Source organism: Ochotona curzoniae, unplaced genomic scaffold (assembly GCF_017591425.1).
Source record: "Ochotona curzoniae isolate NIBS_2020 unplaced genomic scaffold, NIBS_Ocur_1.0 contig_3643, whole genome shotgun sequence".
Classification (NCBI taxonomy): Eukaryota; Metazoa; Chordata; class Mammalia; order Lagomorpha; family Ochotonidae; genus Ochotona; species Ochotona curzoniae.
The window spans coordinates 6,532,902-6,552,316 of record NW_024465933.1 but is presented as its reverse complement, the minus strand read 5'-3'; the positions used below and the strand labels follow the sequence as shown (position 1 = coordinate 6,552,316).

The 19,415-nt window shown below is 50.4% G+C and overlaps 1 protein-coding gene across 2 annotated transcripts; it reads left to right on the top strand.

Moving 5' to 3' along the window:
- Positions 1-517: 517 nt before the first annotated feature.
- On the top strand, positions 518-19,415 carry LOC121158201 (sp110 nuclear body protein-like). 2 transcript variants are annotated; one of them, XM_040982862.1, is made up of 14 exons: positions 518-613; positions 1,672-1,805; positions 3,869-4,030; positions 5,616-5,784; positions 6,915-7,148; positions 7,445-7,528; positions 9,386-9,460; positions 10,306-10,374; positions 12,040-12,102; positions 13,620-13,760; positions 15,519-15,584; positions 17,681-17,779; positions 18,221-18,360; positions 19,188-19,415. In XM_040982862.1, exons 2-14 carry the CDS (start codon positions 1,803-1,805, stop codon positions 19,302-19,304), a joined length of 1,422 nt encoding a protein of 473 aa, XP_040838796.1. In that variant the 5' UTR covers positions 518-613; positions 1,672-1,802; the 3' UTR covers positions 19,305-19,415. The 2 variants fall into 2 exon arrangements, with proteins under 2 accessions (XP_040838796.1, XP_040838797.1); XM_040982863.1 differs by lacking the exon at positions 12,040-12,102.

The window sequence follows — 19,415 nt, the reverse complement described above, 5'->3', positions numbered from 1 at the left end:
TCCTGAAAGGTTAGACTCGAGGCAAGCAGAGGGCACGGTCCCTGGAAACAGCCCCCCTGTTGCTGTGTCTGCCACTGCCCTCCTTTCTGGTGGACTGGGGGAAGAGACACTGCACAAAGTGTGTGAAGAGTCTTTGTGGACTCTTTGAGCCAGTGGGTCCACTCCCAGCAGTGGCAGCAGCAGGCAGTCCAAAGAAAGTGAAATCCCCAGGGGCAGGCTGGACCAAGCCAGGCTGCAGTACCCACCAGCAAAAGCCATGGTGAGTCAGGCCATTTCAGGTTGGGCCACATGTGAGACACACCCAAAGGTGGATTTCCTACTCCCAACACTCCGAGGGGGTCCCTGGCTCCCCACCCGCTTCAGCCCCTCTGAGGGCTGACCCTGAGGGGCTGAGCAGCATCAACCTGCAGCTGCACAGGCCCCACTTCCGGCCCGGCTCCGCCCACAGGCCGGCCTGGGCACCAAGCACTGGTCCCGCCCACAACTTCCTAAGAGCACTTTCGTTTTCTCAGAAGCAGGCCCTGGCTGCCTGGGTCAGCCATCCACAGGACTTGCGGGCCTCAGTTCCCTGGGGTCAAGAAGGGCATAGGAGCAGTTGCAACAGCAGCAACAGGTGAGTTTTCGGGCCCCTAACTTTTCGTGACTGGTGGCTAGGGCTGTTGGACTAACTTTCTGGAAGCAGCCACTGGGGGCTTGAAATGCAAGTGTTTGGATTCTGAGGTTTTCCCAAGGGTGGGAAAGGATAGGTGGGACTTTGGGGAGCACATAAAAGGGAAAGGGGGCACAGGAAGGCAAAGCTGACATACTTGCCTTTCTCCTAAATTGGCGTTTGCAGCAGTGTGTCCTGTGCCCTGGATCTTCCCTGAAACGCTGACCCCGCCCTCAGGCTGCTCCTGCATTCCCAGTCCTTTCCAGTGATTGGTTGAGTAACTGTTGGAAGCCTGCCACAAGGTTCCCCTGTGTTTTCTGTAGGCACGTTCATGGTTCTTGCTTCGAGTTCAGTTTCTAGAAACAGGAGTTCAAAGGGCTTCGTTTGGGGGTGATCATTAAATTAGCTTCTAAATTTAGTGATGAGGACTAGGGTTTCCTAGCTTGGCCAACTTGACAAGTGCATGTGTTCTCAAACTGTCTTCCTTTGAGCTTTTCTGACTGCTGGTGGTCAGTGTGTTTCTCATGCAGCTGTTGAGTGCTGGACTTAGCTCTTTATTAATAGCCTGTTTGTGTCTTTGTGTTTCCCCGCTTTGCTTGGATGTTTACCTTTTGCATATTCATGTGTCAGATCCCATCTATCATGAAAGGAGCCCCCGCTCTGAACAGCAGTGTCCTGTGTGATAAAAAGTAGGACCATAAGGTCAATAAGTTCTACTAGGCCACCAAGAAAGCCTGGAGCTGGTGACTTCACCTTTCTGTGGCTCATAGCAGAGTAAGAAGGAGAAACCATGAGATGTCTTGCTCTGCGCACTGTTGGTAATGCATTGTTTGTGTGGAGCTGCAGGGCCGTCGCCTCTTCTTAGCCAGCGATCATACTGACCTGCACTCCTGCCCAGGTCTGTGCTATCTCTCCTTCCCCTGTCTCCTTCCCTTGTGTAAAGTGTGGGCAGCATGCTTCTTTCCCTTCTGTTCTCTATAAGCCACACAAGCTGGAGCAGGAGTCATCCTCCCTGTCCACAGGTGCAGGTGTTGGGCATCTTGGTAAAAGTGCTACTTGGGACACATGCAGGCCCTACCAGGACACCCACGTTGACGTCAAAACTCCATTTCCAGTTCCAGTTTCCTGTGAATGTATACCCTGAAAAGCATACATGGTAAGTGGCTGGATCCCTGCCACCCTCTTGGGAGACCTGGGTTGAGTTCCTGCTCCCAGCATTCACCTGTCCCAGCTGTGATGGTTGCAGCCACTTTTGTGAACCAGTAACTGGGAGATTTCACCATCTCTATGCCTTTCAAATAAATAAATAACTTTTAAAATAAAGATTATTTATTTTACCTAAAATTCAGAATTACAGAGAGTGAGGGAGAGAGACAGAGAGAGATTTTACATCCACTGGTTCACTCCCCAAATGGCTGCAACAGCTAGATAGAGCCGATTGGAGTCAAAGGTAGGAGCCAGGAAACTCCTCCATATCTCCCACATAGGTGCAGGGGTGCAAGTCCTTGGGTCATTCTCCATTGCTTTCCCAGGCCGTTAGCCTATGGCTGGATCAGAAGCAGAGCAGCTGTGTGCATGAAGGTTGGCCTTGGCTACAGCATCCCTTAGTTTGCATATGAGATAGGGCTGGAGACAGAACCGACCATATGACGGAAACCATCAGTGTGTGTGTAGGCTGATGTGGGTGACAGACTGAACCAAACCCACACAGGAGTCAGGTCCAAAGTCACCTCAGATGAAGTTTCTTTGGGGAGCCCCCAGCTGGATCAATGGACTCAAAACTCCAGCCACAGTGAAAATCACAGATGTGTGGTCTGACCCTGGGGTGCGTATGTCAGAGCTGGGTCTCCATGGTTGCTGAGGCCTGTGTGGTGAACGGCATGCCCACCTGCTCACGGGGGACATGGCAACCAGTTCATTTAGGCCTAGAGGATGTCTAGTACCGTGGATGGCAGAACAAATTAAACAGCTCTCCCAGACAAGCTTTTGATAGCGAGTGTCTGGGTGAATGGAGACTCTGAGTGGACTATGTCAGCCAATGGACCTTGGAAGGAATTCCTTATCCCTGGAGCAACTCAATCAACAGCATCTCAGAACTGTTAAAACCACTTAAGCAGTATCCTCAGAACATGCTCCACATTGGGGACCCTGGGATGACATTGGGTAGCGATCCCTGAGTACTGATGCAGTTGGGCTGTGGGGAGTGGCCCTCACCTCTTCCTTCTCCACTTTCCACAGATACAGAAAAAAAAAAGATTAGAAGCAGTTGTCTCATCCACTTTCCCCATGCCTCAACCCTCTGCACCCTAATCGGTGATCCGTATGGGCATGCATCCCTCTCAAATATGTAAACATCATCAAAAATAAAATGAATTTATTATTGAAAAATGAAAGTAATGGGGCAGTTTGGACTGAACTGGTACACATATGGAATACCCACACCAAATAGAATTAGCTTGCTGTGCCACCGTTCTAACCCCATAAATAAATCATTTTAGAGGCAAACCAGAAAAAACCTCTTTATGGCTCAGTGTCCTCAACAATATAAATGGGTCTAGTCATAGTAACCATCCTACAAACATTTAGTAAAGATCAGGTTAGTGGGGTGGGCACTGTGACATAGCAGGTTAAGCTTCTACCTGTATGTAGTTGCTGGCATCCCATCTGGGCACTGGTTCAAATCTTGGATGCTCCATTCCCAATCTTGCTCCCTGCTATTTCTCCTGGATGACCCAAGTACGTGACGCTTGCACCGACGTGGGAGACCAGGAAGGAGCTCCTGACTTCAGCCTGGCCCAGTCCTGGACGTTGTGATCATATGGGGAGTGAGCCAGTGGATACAAGATGTCTCTCTGTATGTCTCTTCCTCTCTCTATATAAAACTCTTCCTTTCAAATAAATAAAATATTTTTTAAAAAGATCCAATACATTACTGCATAAAAAACCCTTAGAACAAAGTCTGGTAAACAGGAGGCACTTAATAAATAGCTTTGTAAAGCACATGTGCCTCAGCATCTGGAATTTTAGCATCATGATGTCAGCTGCTCTTGGCATGCATCGTTCCTGGAAATTGTCCTTGTTTCCTTTGCCCGTGCACGTTTCAGGCAGACATTGCAGTGAGGAATGACTTGGGCATCACCTGCCCGTCTTCAGGGGCTGGGCCATGCCGAGAGCGGCTGGGCACACCCCTCTGACTCTGGGCTTCTCCGTGCCTGACAGGCAGCCCCCGGCAGGATGTTCATTGTGCCAGCGGCCTTGGAAGAGGCTCTTTTTCAGCACTTCATGTGTCAGAAGATGGAGATCGCCTATGCCATCCACAAGCCGTTTCCGTTCTTCGAGGGCCTCCGGGACAACTCCTTCATCACCGACAGAGTGCTTGCGGTGAGTCGGGTACACCCCTTCTCCTGGCAGCCCAGACCCCAACAGGGCTGTCCAATCACAGAGATTCAAACCCCCAGCCCTTGCGGCTTCTGGGGTCTGGCAGGTCCAGTCTGGGCCTGCTCATGCTCACGTAGATGGGGTCTGTGCGTCACTCAGAGGGCATTAGCTTCCAGGGTGCCACAGCGTCAGCCCTAGTGGATGACCTCCAATCAGCTGGTTCAGAACAGCAGAAATTCACTCCTTCTCATGGGTGTGGAGGCCGGAAATCCCAAGTCCAGACTTGATGGGGTTGATTCTGTCTGGAGGCTCCGATGAGACTCCACTCCCTGCCTCCCTCGTGGTGTCTGGTGGCTGCTTGGTGCGCCTTGCCTATGGCCACACACATCCAGCTCCGTGTCCTTTTGTCATCCATGTCTGCCCTGCTTTCCTTCTCTTTCGATGACTCTCGGATTCAGGACCCACTCTGATCCTTCATGGTCACATCTCAACATTGTTAAGTTCACATTCAAGATTCTGAATGGGCCTGTCTTCGGGAGGAGTGCGATTGCTCATAGGTGCTAGCAGGTGTTGAACGGTTGCCCTGGGTGGCCTTCTTTGCTGCAGCTCCTTCCTTCCGTCATCACTGCCCCGCACAGGTCTCTTTAGCCCTCGTCTGTAAAGTCTTTGGTCATTAATCTCTCCCATAGCTATGTGCACTTTTCCTTCATAGCATGATGCATAGCCGTCCTTGGGAATTCATTTCACGTGTGTTTAATTGCTCAGGGCTCATCTTCTCTACCTGACACTGCCCACCTCCAACACGGGCCGTGTCTTGCTGCTCTCACACACAACTCCATACCCAAGGCTCCCTGAGCCTAGAAGGGGTTCAGTGCATGTTTGCTATCAGTTCTCTTCTGTTCTGTTTCTCTCAACTTCATCTCACCAAGAGGGAGTCTGGAAGCTACTTAGACCACCTCAAGTACAAGAAAGGAAAAGTTTCTAGCCCAAAGCCTTCAAAAATTAACTACATGACAGCATCCCATGATGCTACTTTACTTCCTTAAAAATGCTGTCTTCCATGAGCCAGCATGGTAGAACAGCAAGTTAAGCTTCCACCTGTGACACTAGCATCCCATTTCAGAGCACTTATTCAAGTCCCAGCTGCCCTGCTCCCAGTCCAGCTCCCTGCTAGTGTGTCTGGGAAGGCAAGACAGGATGACTCAAGTTCAAGTTCCCTGACCCATGTGGGAGAGCTAGACGCAGTCCTGGCTCTTGGTTTGGCCTGGCCTTAGCCCCAGCTGTTGTAGCCATTTGGGGAGTGAACCAGCAAACAGAAGATTCTTTCTGTGTCTTGTCCCTCTGTCTCTATCATTTTGCCATTCAAACAAATAAGATTGTTTTTAAGAGATTCTCTTCCCTCAAGTGTATATGATATCAAATTTCACAAAACTTCACCTTAGGGGACTTGGCAATGTGTTTTCTGTTAAAATTTTTGAAAGGGTAAACTAGCTTTCTTACAATGGACAGAGCCCCACGTGTGTGAGTGGATTTGCTCTCCGTCTGCTTGGATAAGCATGGGCTGTCATTCTTTGCTCCATTCTGAAAGGACTCGGTGGAGGAGTGTCGTCGTTTGGTCCCTGTAAGCAGAGTGGTGTATGACGTTCTTACCAGGCTGGAGCAGACATTCACCCCAGCATTGCTGGGCACCTTGTTCAGCCACATCAACCTGTGTGAATACCCCAGGCTGGCAGCAGTTCTCACGAGCTTCAGGAGAGGTGAGGAGCTGAGCCGTGTCCAGCCGTCAGGGTGTCAGTTCAGCCCGATGGGAGACTGGGGGTGTGTAAAGAAGCTAACTCCCCAACATCTGGATTCTCCAAGTTTGCTCTTGTCAGTGGTGACATGAACCATCAGTCTTCAACAGTGAAAAACAGTTTTGTGCAAAACAAGATCTTGTGGTGAGAAAGGTTCAACATGGTGAAACGGGGAACACTTGGGCATTTTGGTGATACGAGGAACATGGTTTGAACACAGTAAAAGCTGATGCCCAAGAGACTAGTAACCAGGTAACAGTCACAGTGTCAGAGAAGGGGGCAGCCAAGGGGAAGGTTGAGCTCCAGACAGGTGCAGGTATACCTGCAGGTGAGCCCATTCTCTCGGCAGCATCAGGGCAGTGCCAGGAGAAGCCGGGACAGGCAAAGCTTTGCTAAGCATGTTGAAGCCAAAGGAACCCCATGGCTGAACAGCCCCGACCCCATGGGGCTCAACCTCATTTATTTTGTTCCAGGCTCTTTCCCCAAATCCACCTTTCCTTTCCTTTTCCTGTTCACTGCATGAAACAATTTTACTTCTGTGAAAAATGATGGGGAAGAATCACAAGGGAAGACCAACCGTGCAGGGCAACAGTAGGGAGGAAGTTCAGGGTCCTGGAGAAGTAAAGTAAGAGAAGGGGCAGTGTAAGCCAATGAGAGGGAACGGCAGGAGGCCCAGGAGCTGAATCTGCAGACATGAGAATATGAATGGACTCATTCCCCTGCAAGGGAATTTTTATTGTATTGTACTTACTCAGGGAGGCATGCCCTGTGTATTTATTTCTAAAAGCAGAGACTTCTATTAAAATTATTGCATGTACGTGATTGATTTAATTCTATGAAACTGAAATGAAAAAGCTTAAATGCTTGTGTAGAAAGGCAAAGTGAGCTTTGGGTATGAAACCACACCCATGTTAGATCAGGGCTTTGCAGCACTGGGTGGCCCTATCCAGTACAGTAGAAAAGGGCACGGGTGGGCCGAGGACCTTGAGTCTGTTCTCTGTACCCAGGAAGCTAGTGAACAACTGCACACCCCTATCCTCCCGTCAGCAAAATCCCCTCCCCCACGTGACCCACATGCTCTTTCCCCATCCCAGTCTGTACTTCCTATGGAGAGTGGCACCCACGCCCAGCAATCCCGCTGGAAGCCCCACCTGGCCCCACTGAAGGGAGTTGCCCCCAGACCCTGCTGCTGCCCCTGCCACAGCCGCCTCCTCAGGGCCAGCTGCCCAGTGCCAGCAGAGTTGGTGACCTTGGAGTGTCCTCGCCCAGCTCTTCGGACACTTCTGTGCTTCAGCCTGTGCACATCTTGGAAGGAAGGAAAAAGCCAGGTGAGAAACAAACCCTGTCCAACCCTTATGTGTGCCCACCCTGGGGACCCTGGGCTGTGTTTCATTGGAGTGGTCCTTGCCATGGTCCTGCCTGTCCACGCACCGCCCCTTCCAGAAAGGATGGTGAGCATGGGCAGTGTCCCAGGAGGTCCGGAGCTTGGAGCACCCACTTCCCACTGTGAGGACACCAGCCACCTATCTTAGCCCTTGGCACTCTGTCTGCCCCAGTGTTCTTGCCACACTCTCCTCTCCCACCCAGTCCCTGTAACCTGTAAGGGTCTCCTTCCTCCATGCAGTGACCAACGCCAACTTAATATCTGAAAGAGATGAGCAGGAAGACCCCCAAAGGCTGCCCAGCCCTCCTTTGGACACTGCCCAAGGTAATGTGGGTTGGGACCGGCTTAGCTTAGCTCCAGGTGGCTGTGTAGGATGGCATGCACCTGCCAAGCAGGAAGCTGTGGCAGAAACCCCAGGAGACCCACCTGGGCATGGCAAAAAAAAAAAAAAACCAGTAAGAAAAAGAATCAGAGGTGCTGATTGAGCAGCCCCCACTGCAGGGCAAGTCAGCCTTGCACACACTGTTCTGGACGGTCAGGTAAGTGGTGCACCTCCCGAGCTGGTGGCCTTATTTGGTTCCTTGACCCAGGATAACTAGGGGGAGCTTTGAGTTTCAACCTGATTTGTCTTAGTAGGGTTTAATTTGCAAGACTAACATTAGAAGAATTGTTTTTTAAAAAGGAGAGAGATTACTAAATGTTGAAAGAGCATTCAAACTTGATTGAGCTTCCAAATTATGCCACTTATTGCCCCAAATCATCACTATGATAGCATCTGCTCACATTAACTCTGGCAGTGCGATATTGTTGGACAGTGTTCCCAAATGGAACACTGTGAATAAAGATCTATTTATTTGAAATGCAGAGTTACAGAGAGTGGAAGACACAGAGAGAGAGCATGCAAGAAAGAGAGAGAGAGAGAGAGAGAGAGAGAGATTCTATCTGCTGGTTTATTCCCCCAAAAGCTGCAACAGCCGACGATGGACAGGGCTGATGCCAGGAGCTCTGGATTCCATTGGAGAAGATTCCATCCTCACAGTTGTCAGATACTAAGTAGCATTATTACAGTAATGACTCATGGAACATAAATGACTGTTGACTTGCCCATTCCTTCCCACCATGGGCCAGGCCTTGGCAGCTGGCCGCCCCATCGTGGGGACCAGTTGGAATTGGATGTTCTCTCTCCTCCTTACCCTGGTCCCTGTGTGCTGGCCTGGAAACTGCAATGATTTGACAACTGAGTTCTCTCCTGGTTGGGGCCTGGCTTGTCTCTGGCTGTTTCAGGATGGAAGACTTACTTCTCTCTGCCTTTGAAACAAAAAGAAAACAGATTTATATTGCAAGGAATTAGATGACTGTGAAGAAGCAAAGCCAGCAAGTCCTGAGTGGCCCAACAGTGACGAGGCAGTGCTGTTCCTCCTTGCTGGTACCCACCCTGACTTTGAACCTTAGTCACTTCCAGGTCACTTGGGTCGTATAATAGTGGATGTCCTCATTTCAGGGATCTAATGGTGACCTGTCCCCTCTCTCACCTGCTCCTAAGTAGGCCAGCATTTGAGACAGGTCCGTGGTATTGGGAAACAAGAGGAAGATGGCAACCTTGCGTAAGAGGAACTTTCCAGTCCTGTCTTTTGCAACCAGAAACTAGTAGGACCTTGTGTCCAAGTACATTTGCTGTTGAAAAAGAAAAAGGCTCCTGGTTTTTCAGCCGTCCTCTGTGTTTAATGGTATACAAGGCACTTAGTCTCCTTTACTGTTTCTCAAGGTGAGACAGTCACAGATACAGCATGTGTAGACATCGCAGCAATACCATATTTCCCACAAGGCCAAGGTGGTGCCCTCTACCTGGCCATCAGAATTTGACATCTTGCTCCCCACTGCCTTTAGCTGCATCCCTGGAGCACAGCCACCAAGAACCCGTGGGCTTGTCTTCCCGCTTCCACTGAAGCAATTCCCCTAAATGGGTCAGACTAAGGCTTCACTATATTGGGTCACTATATCCTTCACTATATCTTGGGTCACTGGGACAAGTCACCCAAGGAACCACCATCACAGGCTGGCAAAATGAAGGCAGAATCAGGGACCCCTGGGGGTGTGGTGCCAGCAGGTTCACCTTCTTATCATCCTGCCTCCTCCCCGACCCCCGGATGTTCTGAGCCTAAAGTGCATTTCTCTTGTCAGTGAAAAGAGAGGATTCTCCAGAGCCAGATGACCCAGAAGATTCCCAGGAGGTCCCATGCCCATCTCCCAGGAAAGGTGAGAGTTGTCTTCCTCCTGCAGGTGTCAGGGGACCCACAGCTGCTCTCTCTCCCTTATCATAGCTTGCCATGTCTTGCTTCGGGATGGCCAGCACAGCTTCTCCATTGTTCCCACTCATGGTACCTTCTTGCAGTGAAGAGACTCACAGGGAAACCAGAGGGAATTCTGAATGTCCATCCCTTGGCACCACTGGTCTCCCAGTTCCCCAGCTTCCTAGACAGTTAGCTGCACCAACCTCTGCAATGGATGGGTGTTTCCCCTGAGCAGACAGCATTTCCTCTAAGACATGGCTGGGCCTTCCCTGCTGTTGCTGAGGCTGCTTGGTGGGAGGCAGGCTGCAGTTTGCTTTTTGCTGCCTGATGCTCCAATCTGGGACCCTGGTCCTGTGTCCCCTCTTTGGAGACTCCAGCACCCAGCTGAAAGTCCCTTCGTTCCATCATTGTCACCTGCCGGCTTCCCCACCATCCCCCGAAAGACAAATGCTGTGTTTCTCCCACTGTCATCAAATGCTGTGTTTCTCCCACTGTAGGTCCTGCCATCATCCTAGGTTCTTTGACAGTAGCTAAAGGCAACAGACAACCCACCCAACACTCTGGCATCTCAAATCCTTCTTCCACCCGTGTCTGGTGGCTTCTTCTGCCACACATTCTGATCACTCCAAAGGGCCAGCTTATAGGTTCTGTAATGGAGACCCAGCTCCATTTCTAATGTTCAATAATTCCCCTTTTTTGACCCCTGTCTTTGAAGTTTGCTCCTTCTTAGAAGCTGAACATCATTGACATTGAAGGTCGGAAGATCTACACCTGTGAATGTAAAAGATGTCTTCTGTCCCTTCTTTTTAGGAACTAAGAAGAAAAGGAGTATCTGGTCAACTCCAAAAAAGCGACGTCAGAAAAAAAGACTCCCAAGAGGTAAGATGAGGCAAGGGGAGGAGCTGGGAGCTGGAGAGAGCTCACACAGGGTCGGCCGGCCAAGATGTGGGCATTAGAATTCATTTCAAATGCAGTGAGAAGCCACTGGACAGGTGGAATCCGTGAAGTGACGTGGTCTGGTTTTAAAGTTGACAAGATCAGAGTGGCTGCTGGGTTAAGAAGGAGTGGAGGTGGACATAGTGGAGTCAGCGTGGCCTTGAGGACGGACACTCAGGCAGTGTTATAAACAGGCTGGATTCGGATCTGATTGGGGATGGGAGGGGTGGTTTCTAGAAGAGGGTTAATTATAGATCAAGTTTGCAGGTAACTTGACAAGGCTTCTCTAAAATTTCCCTAACTGTATATGGTGGATTTCCACTCATGGTGCCTGGACAGAGAGAGAAAGCAGATGATGATCTCAGGGGAGAAAACCTATATACAACCAAAAAGAGATACTCATGGAGAAATAGTGAGAGAAAAGCAAGCAGGGGGTAAAGAGCCCCTGAAGGGAGGGATCTGGGTTCAGGAAGAAAGGTCATCGGGCAGGGGAAGAAGGGGTTTCCTGGGGACCCCAGTTAGAACTGTCCACAGATCACTTCTTGGTCCATGGGCAGCCATGAAATGCAAGAGAGAAGTGCGAAGTGGTGGGCCAAGTGGCTTAACCCGCTACAATGCTGGTCTCTGCTCCACACAGAGTACTTGCTTTTTGCTTCCTCTGTGAAGGATGATGACTTGTTATGTTACATATTGTGCAGTTTTTCTCACTTCATTTTCATAGTCTTTGATTCCTAGGCTTGAATTTCAGCTTGGAAAACCTTTCCATGTCCGTGGCTTCTGATGATCGTTTTCTGCTTTCTTCTTCTAGTCTTAAAAAATGGTTATTAATTTGAAATTGGTATATTCTAAGTGTGAGTTTCTAGTATAGCTCTCTTACATCTTTACTCATTTCCAGGTAAAAGAGAAGCACTGGTATCACATAGGCCTCCACAAAGTGATGAGAAAACAGACAATTTTGGTTTAAAAAGCATTGAGGGAGTGGGCCTTTAGCCTGGTGGTGAAGATAGCAGCATCGGGCACAGTGTGGTAACCTAGTGGCTAATGTCTTTGCCTTGTACCCACCAAGATCCCATGTAGCCATTGGGTCATGTTCCAGCTACTCTGCTTCTCTTCTGGCTCCCTGCTTGTGTCCTGGGAAAGCAGTGGAGGACAGCCCAAGGCCCTGGGACCCTGCACCTGCATGGGAGACCCAGAAGAGTCTCGTGGCTTCAGATCAGCTCAGCTCTAGTCGTTGCAGCCACTTGGGAAGTGAACCAGCAGATGGAGGATCTTTCTGTCTCTCCTCTCTGTAAATCCTCATTTCCAATAAAAATAAATAAATAAATAAATAAATAAAGCTTTCAAAAAAGAAAAAAGAAGACAGCAGCACCCACATGGCAGGGCTTGGGTGCAGCACCAACCCCAGCTTAGCACCCATGGGGAGACCTGAGTTGGGTTCTGAGTTTCCAGCTTCAGCCTGGTGCAACCCTGACCATTGCAGGTATGTGGGGGAGTGAACCAGCCAGTGGACAGTCTAATACATTTTTTGAACGTTAAGAAAAAAAATTCACAGTATAGCCTTTAATAATCAATATTTGCAGACAGAAACATTTTTTCCCCGTTTTTTAGAGGAAAAAAGAAAGAGAGCTAGCTGCTCAAATTCAAGACAAGAGGAAACAAAAACCCCAGGAGGTAAGCAAGAAAAGTGAAGTGTCACTACTCTCCTGTAAGTGTTCTGATTGTCACTTGAGCGACCAGTGTGGTCACCCAGTTTTACTGGCCCATCTCTGCCCAAGCCACGCCATCAGCAGACACCTCCCACCAAGACAGAACCTGGCACCACAGTGACGCAAACCCGGCCTTCTGGTCTCTTGCCCCCAGGAAGGACTGGTGGTGGAGGTGGGGGCAGGAGGCAGCAGGGAGCATCGAGGTGAAGACTGTGTTTACTGCAGGGTCCCAGCCAGGGAGAGCAGGGAGCTGCAGCAGGACTGAGGCGCCCAATCCCAAGCCGGAATTACGTTTGGAGTCACTTAGTTCTCAGAACCCCTCCCCTGCCCTGTCTGCGTCTCAGTGCATGGAGGTTGTGCTGTTGGCAGCGTAGGAAACATGCTGAAGAAACTGCCTGCTTCGCCGCCCTCCTGTCTCCATCTCCTTCCCCAGATTCTGTCCCTCTTCACTCTGTTTCCTCATCCTCTTTTTCCCCCATTCCTGGCTGTTTGCTGAGGGCCTCGGGGGTTCTTGTCAGGGAGATGTGGGATGCCTTGCCCGTGTGGAGGATAGGGACTCTTGGAAGAACTTTCCTTGCAGCTGCCGAACCATGGTCGAGATAGGTGCTCGACTGCTTTGAGGACACCTCCAAAGGCTCAGGGTGCTCCAGCACCACTAGTCTCGGGCTGTGACCTGGACTCTGCTTGCTCGTCCTCCCCTGCCCTCCTTTTCTACCTTCTGATTTCCTACCCATTGCCTCCTTAGGCTGGAGGAAACCTACTCTCTGCCATTTGCTTTTCCTCTACTGATGACTTCCAGGAAAGTTGACATGCAGGCCTCTAAGCGCTTCTTGGTATGGACAGGTGGTTCTGGGAATGTAGGGATCCCCTACCACTCAGGAGATTCTGTGCTTCAGTGTTGGAGGCCTCCCAGATGGCCAGGATGAGCAGTGACTCCTCGGCTCTGGGCCAGCCTCTGCCCTTCCCTGAATCCTGTTGATTTCATAGCCGTGAACCCTGCTACTTTATAGTAATGAAAAATATACACATTTTGTATTTTCAAAAATGGGCTGTTTTGTAGCGCATCCATAAAGTGTCAGGTCTATAGCCCAAGCCATGGGGACTCAGGAGTGAGCCAGGTAGATGCCAGTCCTTCTTTTATGGAATGTTGGTGGTGAAGGACATAAAGGGGGAAAAGCTAAACTGGAAGAAGTACAGTGAGTCTAGGGGAGAAAGGAAGACACTGCAGAAAACAAAGAAGTAATTATAGAGAAATGACCAGGCTAAAGCAAAGTCCATAGATCTCCAAGGGGTGGGAGAGTCGGGCTGGACTGAGAAGGAGGGAGTCACGAATTGGGTGCGGGGTGTGGAAAGGTCCATGGATCTCCAAGGGGTGGGAGAGTGGCTGGACTGAGAAGGAGGGAGTCACGAATTGGGTGCGGGGTGCGGAGAGGTTTGCTGGAGGCCCAAATGTAGAATAATCACAAATCACTGTTGGCCCAGGCGCTGTCTCATCTGGGCATGGAATGCAAAAGAAGCTGGAGCAGGTGGCTAGAAGGCAAGGGGATCCAATCCAAAACTCAGGGGTGATGACAAGGAACAAGAAGGCAAAAATGAACTGTACCCGGGTGTCCAGACTGGAGGGTAAGCTGCGATGGACTCCGCCATTTGATGGACTCTGTCTCTGTGTGCGTGGTCTCTCCTGAGCAGGTGGAAGTGTAAAGCTGTTGGAAGACATACAGCCAAGAGGCACGTGAAGCCAGGACAAGGCTCAGTCGGGCTTAGAGAGCTTGTTGGCAGGACATCCTCAGGGAGCAGCTGGTCTTGGATGTGTGTTCACTGGACTGCTCCCCAGTGTCTGCTATTTCCATTTGCAGTAATGGAGGCACCACTACTTCACTGAGTGTGATCAACTCTTTCATGCCAGGATCGCAAGTGGCTCCAGTCCTCAGGGTGGATGTATTTTCAGGATTGTTTGTTCAGTGTTCATTTCTAGAAGTGAAGTGTCTTGGTCAAGGACTCTGTAGAGTGTTCCTCATTTACCCATCTTGTATACAGTTTGCACTCCCAATGAGCAAACAAAAGCCCTTATTTTCACCAACACTAGAAATAATGAGGTTTTACTCCTGGCCTCTCCACGGTTTTCCTCCGACTTTCTGTGTGCCGTGGGCACACACACGGCAGTAGGCTGTGCATACGTCTCACTGCTCATCAGTATCCCGTCCCCAGTCCCTTGAGAAGGTTTCAGACACCCACGCTGTGCACTCAGAGATGCCATGTGACTTAAGTCAGCCAGAGAAAGGTGGACTATAACACAGGGTCAGTTTCTGGGCAAAGGTTGAAGAGCTCCTGTTCCTTTTCTCTCTGGCCCCAAAGCAGCAATGTGCTAAACCGAGGCTTGTCAGCCACTAGAGCCAAGCATGTCAGTCATGTGGGGCTGAGCCTTATCTACCTTGTGATGAAGAAATAGCATGAGGGAGAAGGGAAAAGTTGCTGCATGGCAAGTTCCCCCACAACCCCAAGTTTCAGATGATAAATAGTGCAGGCTTACAGCCCCACAGTCTGTGCATCAACTGCTCAGCTCTGTCTCTGTAGCATGCTGGCAGCCAGGGACACACCCACAAGGGTGTGGGCAGGGTCGTGCTGCACTAAGTCTTTATTCACATGAAGAGGTGCCAGGCTGTCGGGCTGGAGTTGCCAATACTGGTCTTGAATCACTGGGAACTTGTACCCCACGTCTAACCTGTCTTTACTAATTTACCTGTTTTATAAGTCTGTCATCAGAATCTTCTTCTTTCATAGACTACCTGCTTATGTTTGCCCATTTTTATATGACTGTTCATGTTAAAAATTAACCCCTTTCACTTATTGTGAGAAGCTTCTGCTTGCGGGGACAATTTAATTTGGAAAAATGAGTGTATCTGTAGTGTGCAGGTATGAGTGTGCGGTTCATGTAACAGTTGGCCTTACAGAAGGATAATTGCTCACGTGTTCACTGCCCTGTGCAGTAGGGGCTGCTTAGCAAGCCCCTGTCCTTCACCGTGAGGTGCCGGTGGTCGTGGCAGCAGGATTTCCCATCCCTGCCACATGCTGATGTAGGAGGCCAACTCGCCTGCCCTGAGAACTGCTGCTCCATGCCCCGTTCTGCTGCCGTTAAAGCCCTTCTGTGTGATATTCAGAAACTACATGTCCCTTTTGTTCACTTCGAGTGTTTATATTAAATACGTAAGTACACATTTACTGTGAAAATTCGTGTTCTGTCATGTCTCTCTTTCTGTACTGTATGTATATATATATATATATTCTTTCTCCCCCTAACTTATAGAAATACAGCAAAAAATTAAAATTGTTATCATATGAGGTGTATACATCTTTGTTTATGGTATGTTTTCATTTCTTTAGAAAAGAAACAGAAAGCGAACACTCGTGCACGTTCAAAAAGGATCCAGAAAAATATTCTCCAGAGAGGTGGGTGCACCCAGGGTCCTCCCTGGAATTGGTCCCCTACTGTCTTCCCACCCCTGTCCTCACTGCCCTGGGTTCCGCCTCCATGTCAGTTCAGAGCAGAGAGGAGCTCTCTAAGGCTGGCGTCTGTGCTTCCCCTCTGTGCACCACACGTGGCCTCTTGGTGTCCCTACTCCCACTGCCCCCATCGTGTTCCACACCTTCCCTCCTCAGCATCATTGCTGCTGACTGTCCCCTCTGTCACTTGCTCCCACTGTAAGTCCTACAGATGCTTCTCAAAGAGAGATCCCAGCCTGTGCTGCCTCCAGCCTGTTGTTGGCAGAAATGCAAGGACGGTGGGTTCATGGATGCCCTGGGATGCCTGGCTCACAGTGTTGGCAGCTGCTGGACTCCTCAGCAGAGGTGGGCAGTGCCCTGGTTCTGCTGCTGATGCATCGGGCAGCACTGGCCTTGTAAGTGTGCAGTGGAAGGAGTGGACAGCAGGGAAGAGCATAACATACCTGGCCCCCTGGTCTACAGCCAGGACCTCGCCAGCACTGACACCCCACAGGCTGCACCAGCTTGGCACGCCCACTCTAGGTCAGCTGGACACCGAGTGCCACTTTCCCCACCCCTGCCTTCCTCTCGCAGAGCTGACTCTTTAAGACAAGGCCTTTGCTACTCCCTGCTGGAAGATGATTGTGCTAAGCACACATGTTGAGTGTGTTTCTGAGGTGAAATCCCAGCATCTTCCTCTTCAACACTGCTCCCTGCACAATCTGCACAACGTTTTGCAGAAACCCTGATAAAAATCCAAATATGTACATTGCTTTACAATTAGCCCATCAGATCCTCATCGTAACTGGTACTAGCAACCCATTTTACAGATTCAATTAAAAGTTGAAGCACTTGCATTAGCTACAATCAGCCCAGGTGATCTGAGCCCTTTGTCCTTTGCACCAAAAGGCAAATGAGCCCAGACACGTGGGTTATAAAACCCTGGGGGATCCGGGATGCAGGCGGACACTGGGCACATGCCTCCCCCCGTGAGCACTTGGCCTTGGCCGTGCCTCCTGCTCTAACACAGGGCTTCTGTGCTGCTGCCGATCACATGTTGAGGAGCCTGCTGAGGTGTCTCTGATGTGACCGTTGCAGTCTGGCCTGTCTCACTTGTAGTGCCAACTCCTCCCCATACAGTGAGCTGACCACCACTCCTTCTCTGTGAATCTGAGCCCTGCCCGGCCCACCTCCCCCAGCTGTCAACACAGGATGGTCCACGTTGCCACTGGTAGTATGTTCTCGTGGCTGCTTTTCCTCCAGGCCCCCGAGCTTCCCTAGCCCCTCCACATCCCCTCTAGTGTCGCTTCCCAGCCCCCAGATCTTTTCCAGGCCTTTTCCACAGCTAATTTTCACCTGGCTCTTTCCCCTTATGTTTTCTAAGAATTCTTGGAGTTGTTCTGCCGGCCTTGTTAATTAGGTGCTTTTCCGTTTTGTACTTCCTGGACTCGGTCAGGCTTTTCTGTTAATTTCCTTCCCTGCCTGTGCTTCTCATTTCCATGAACTCATTCATCTGTAACTGCTGGCTTTTCACAGCAGGCTGTCACTGTTCACTCACTGTGGTGGTCCACACCAGTCCCTATTGACGCTCACCTAGGAGCATGGGCTGGCTGATGTCAGAGCCCACCCCCGCCCCCGACCAGCACTTTCCCCACAGGGTCCCCTCTCTTGGGTGCAATTTGCTACGATGAATAAGCCAAATGCAGGACTGTCAAGAACAGTCCAGGAAATTGGGCTTAGGAATAGACTTGGCTTTGAAAGCTTTCAGGTCAAAAAACACCACCTGCTTTGGTGACCTACCTACCCCAGGAAAGGGGAAACTCTGCATGGTAACCCACAAAGCCACCTTTTGCTCTGCCATTTGAGACATCTGTAATCAGTAGGGAGCACGGCACACCACGCTGGGCAGATAGCTCATCCACTGCTCAAAGTGGAATGCCTCCTGCAAATTAAGCTATCTTTCCCAATACCATTGATTACCACTGATCCCCATTGATTGGGTTTCCTGGAGGGGACAATGCAAGAGGAAGCTAGAACTGAGTAAGGTCAACTTCTACTTTCAGAAAACCATGAGGATGACACCGTGGACTTTCGCTGTCCAAAGCTTCCTGTGACCTGTGGAAAGGCTAAGGGGATTTTATACAAAAAGAAAATGAGACAAGGTGAGGCCTATGGTCTCCTGCTCTTTCGCATCCTACCATGGGGGAGTCAGAGGGAGGAGAGGGCCCTTACATGTCGTTGTTCCAGAAATGGCTGCAGGGAAGCAAGTGTTTGGGGAAGAGATTTAAAGCCCTTTTCCCATGTTGTGTCTGGCCAGCAGACTGCCCCACTCCCACAAGGAAATCCAAATGCACCCAGCAGCGCTGAGCGCTTTGGGGCGTGTGGGTGTCACATAACATGGAAGTTCTGTCGACTCCCTCACCACCCAAGCAGATTCCTAGGCTTCCTTTAGGTTAGGAGAGAAGGAACCTGGACCTCTTGCTCGAGGCCCCCACCTCACAGGGCCAGCCTTTCTTGGTGGATGCCCTGAGCAGGAGTTCAAAGACTTGGGATGCAGGAGAGGATAGGGCTGGATCCTGAAATGGGTCATCCTTCCCTTGCAGGCTCCTTGGAGAAGTGTATTCAGAATGGAAAAGGTGCCTGGTTCACCCCAAGTGAATTTGCAGCAGAAGGGAAACGAGGAGGCAAGAACTGGAAACGGGACATCCGCTGTGGAGAAAAGTCCCTCAGAGAGCTGCTGGAGGTGAATGGGGGCAAAAGTTCACAGGAGGCGGTTGGAAGCCTTCCAGGAATGAGAAGGATTTCAAGGAGCAGAAAGACCAAGGAACTCCCACTAAGCTTCACCGGCATGATGGAGGTGGAGCTTAGTGCAGCCAGAGAAGCGTGACAGGCAACAGAGGCAGACGGGTGATGGTGTTGGGAAATTTCAAGGGCAGAGAGAATAATGTGAGAGCTTCCAATGTGCAGGCCGAGGGGTTCGAGGAAGGAGGGACGTGGTCTGCCAGTGTTGGGTGGGGAGGGTGGGAAAGAAATGAGCGGGAGATATAGGTACCTGTGACAACTTCCCCTCCTCTACTGGATCATCGGATCATCGCCTGCTCAGCACCCACCTGCCGGGACCCCTCTAAAAACACCTGTGGCCACTGTTGGGGGCCAGGCTCTCCTTTGCATTTGCACAGATACTGTGCTTGCCCATGGTCAGGTGCACACAGGGGACCAGCCCTAGCTACCTTAACACACAAACTTTCCAGGGATAAGCAGTTACCACTAGGATGCACTTGGAAGGATCTTCATCCAGAGAGGAAGACATGAGAAGGGAGAGTGCAGGGATGGATGAGGGACTGGGGCAAAAGGACATGGGTCTCAGGTCTGAGTGACCCAAGAGTCTGATTTCCCCACTAGGGAGAGTCGGAACGAGCTGGCTGGGGACCGGAGCTTACTTTGCAGGTAGACACTCTGAGTTTGAGGTCCGGTGTGAAGTCCAGGCATGTAAGCGGGAAGGTGGGAACTTGCATGTCCACAAAGGACGCTCTAGACTCATCCCCTTCACTGATGCTTCCTCTCTTTCAGGAAGGACTGCTGCTCTGTCCTCCAGGCAGATGTCTCAAGAGAGGGGGAAGGGCAGGTGAGTTTCTGCCACATTTGTCTGAAGGCCTCAGAGTCCCCAAGTTAACCAGCTCCAAGTAACTTCCACATCCTGGCAGGACATCATCATTGCGACTGCTGAGCATAGGATTCCACAGCTTATCTTAAATGGCTAAGAACAGGTTTTTCCAAAATGAAAAATTAGAACACAAA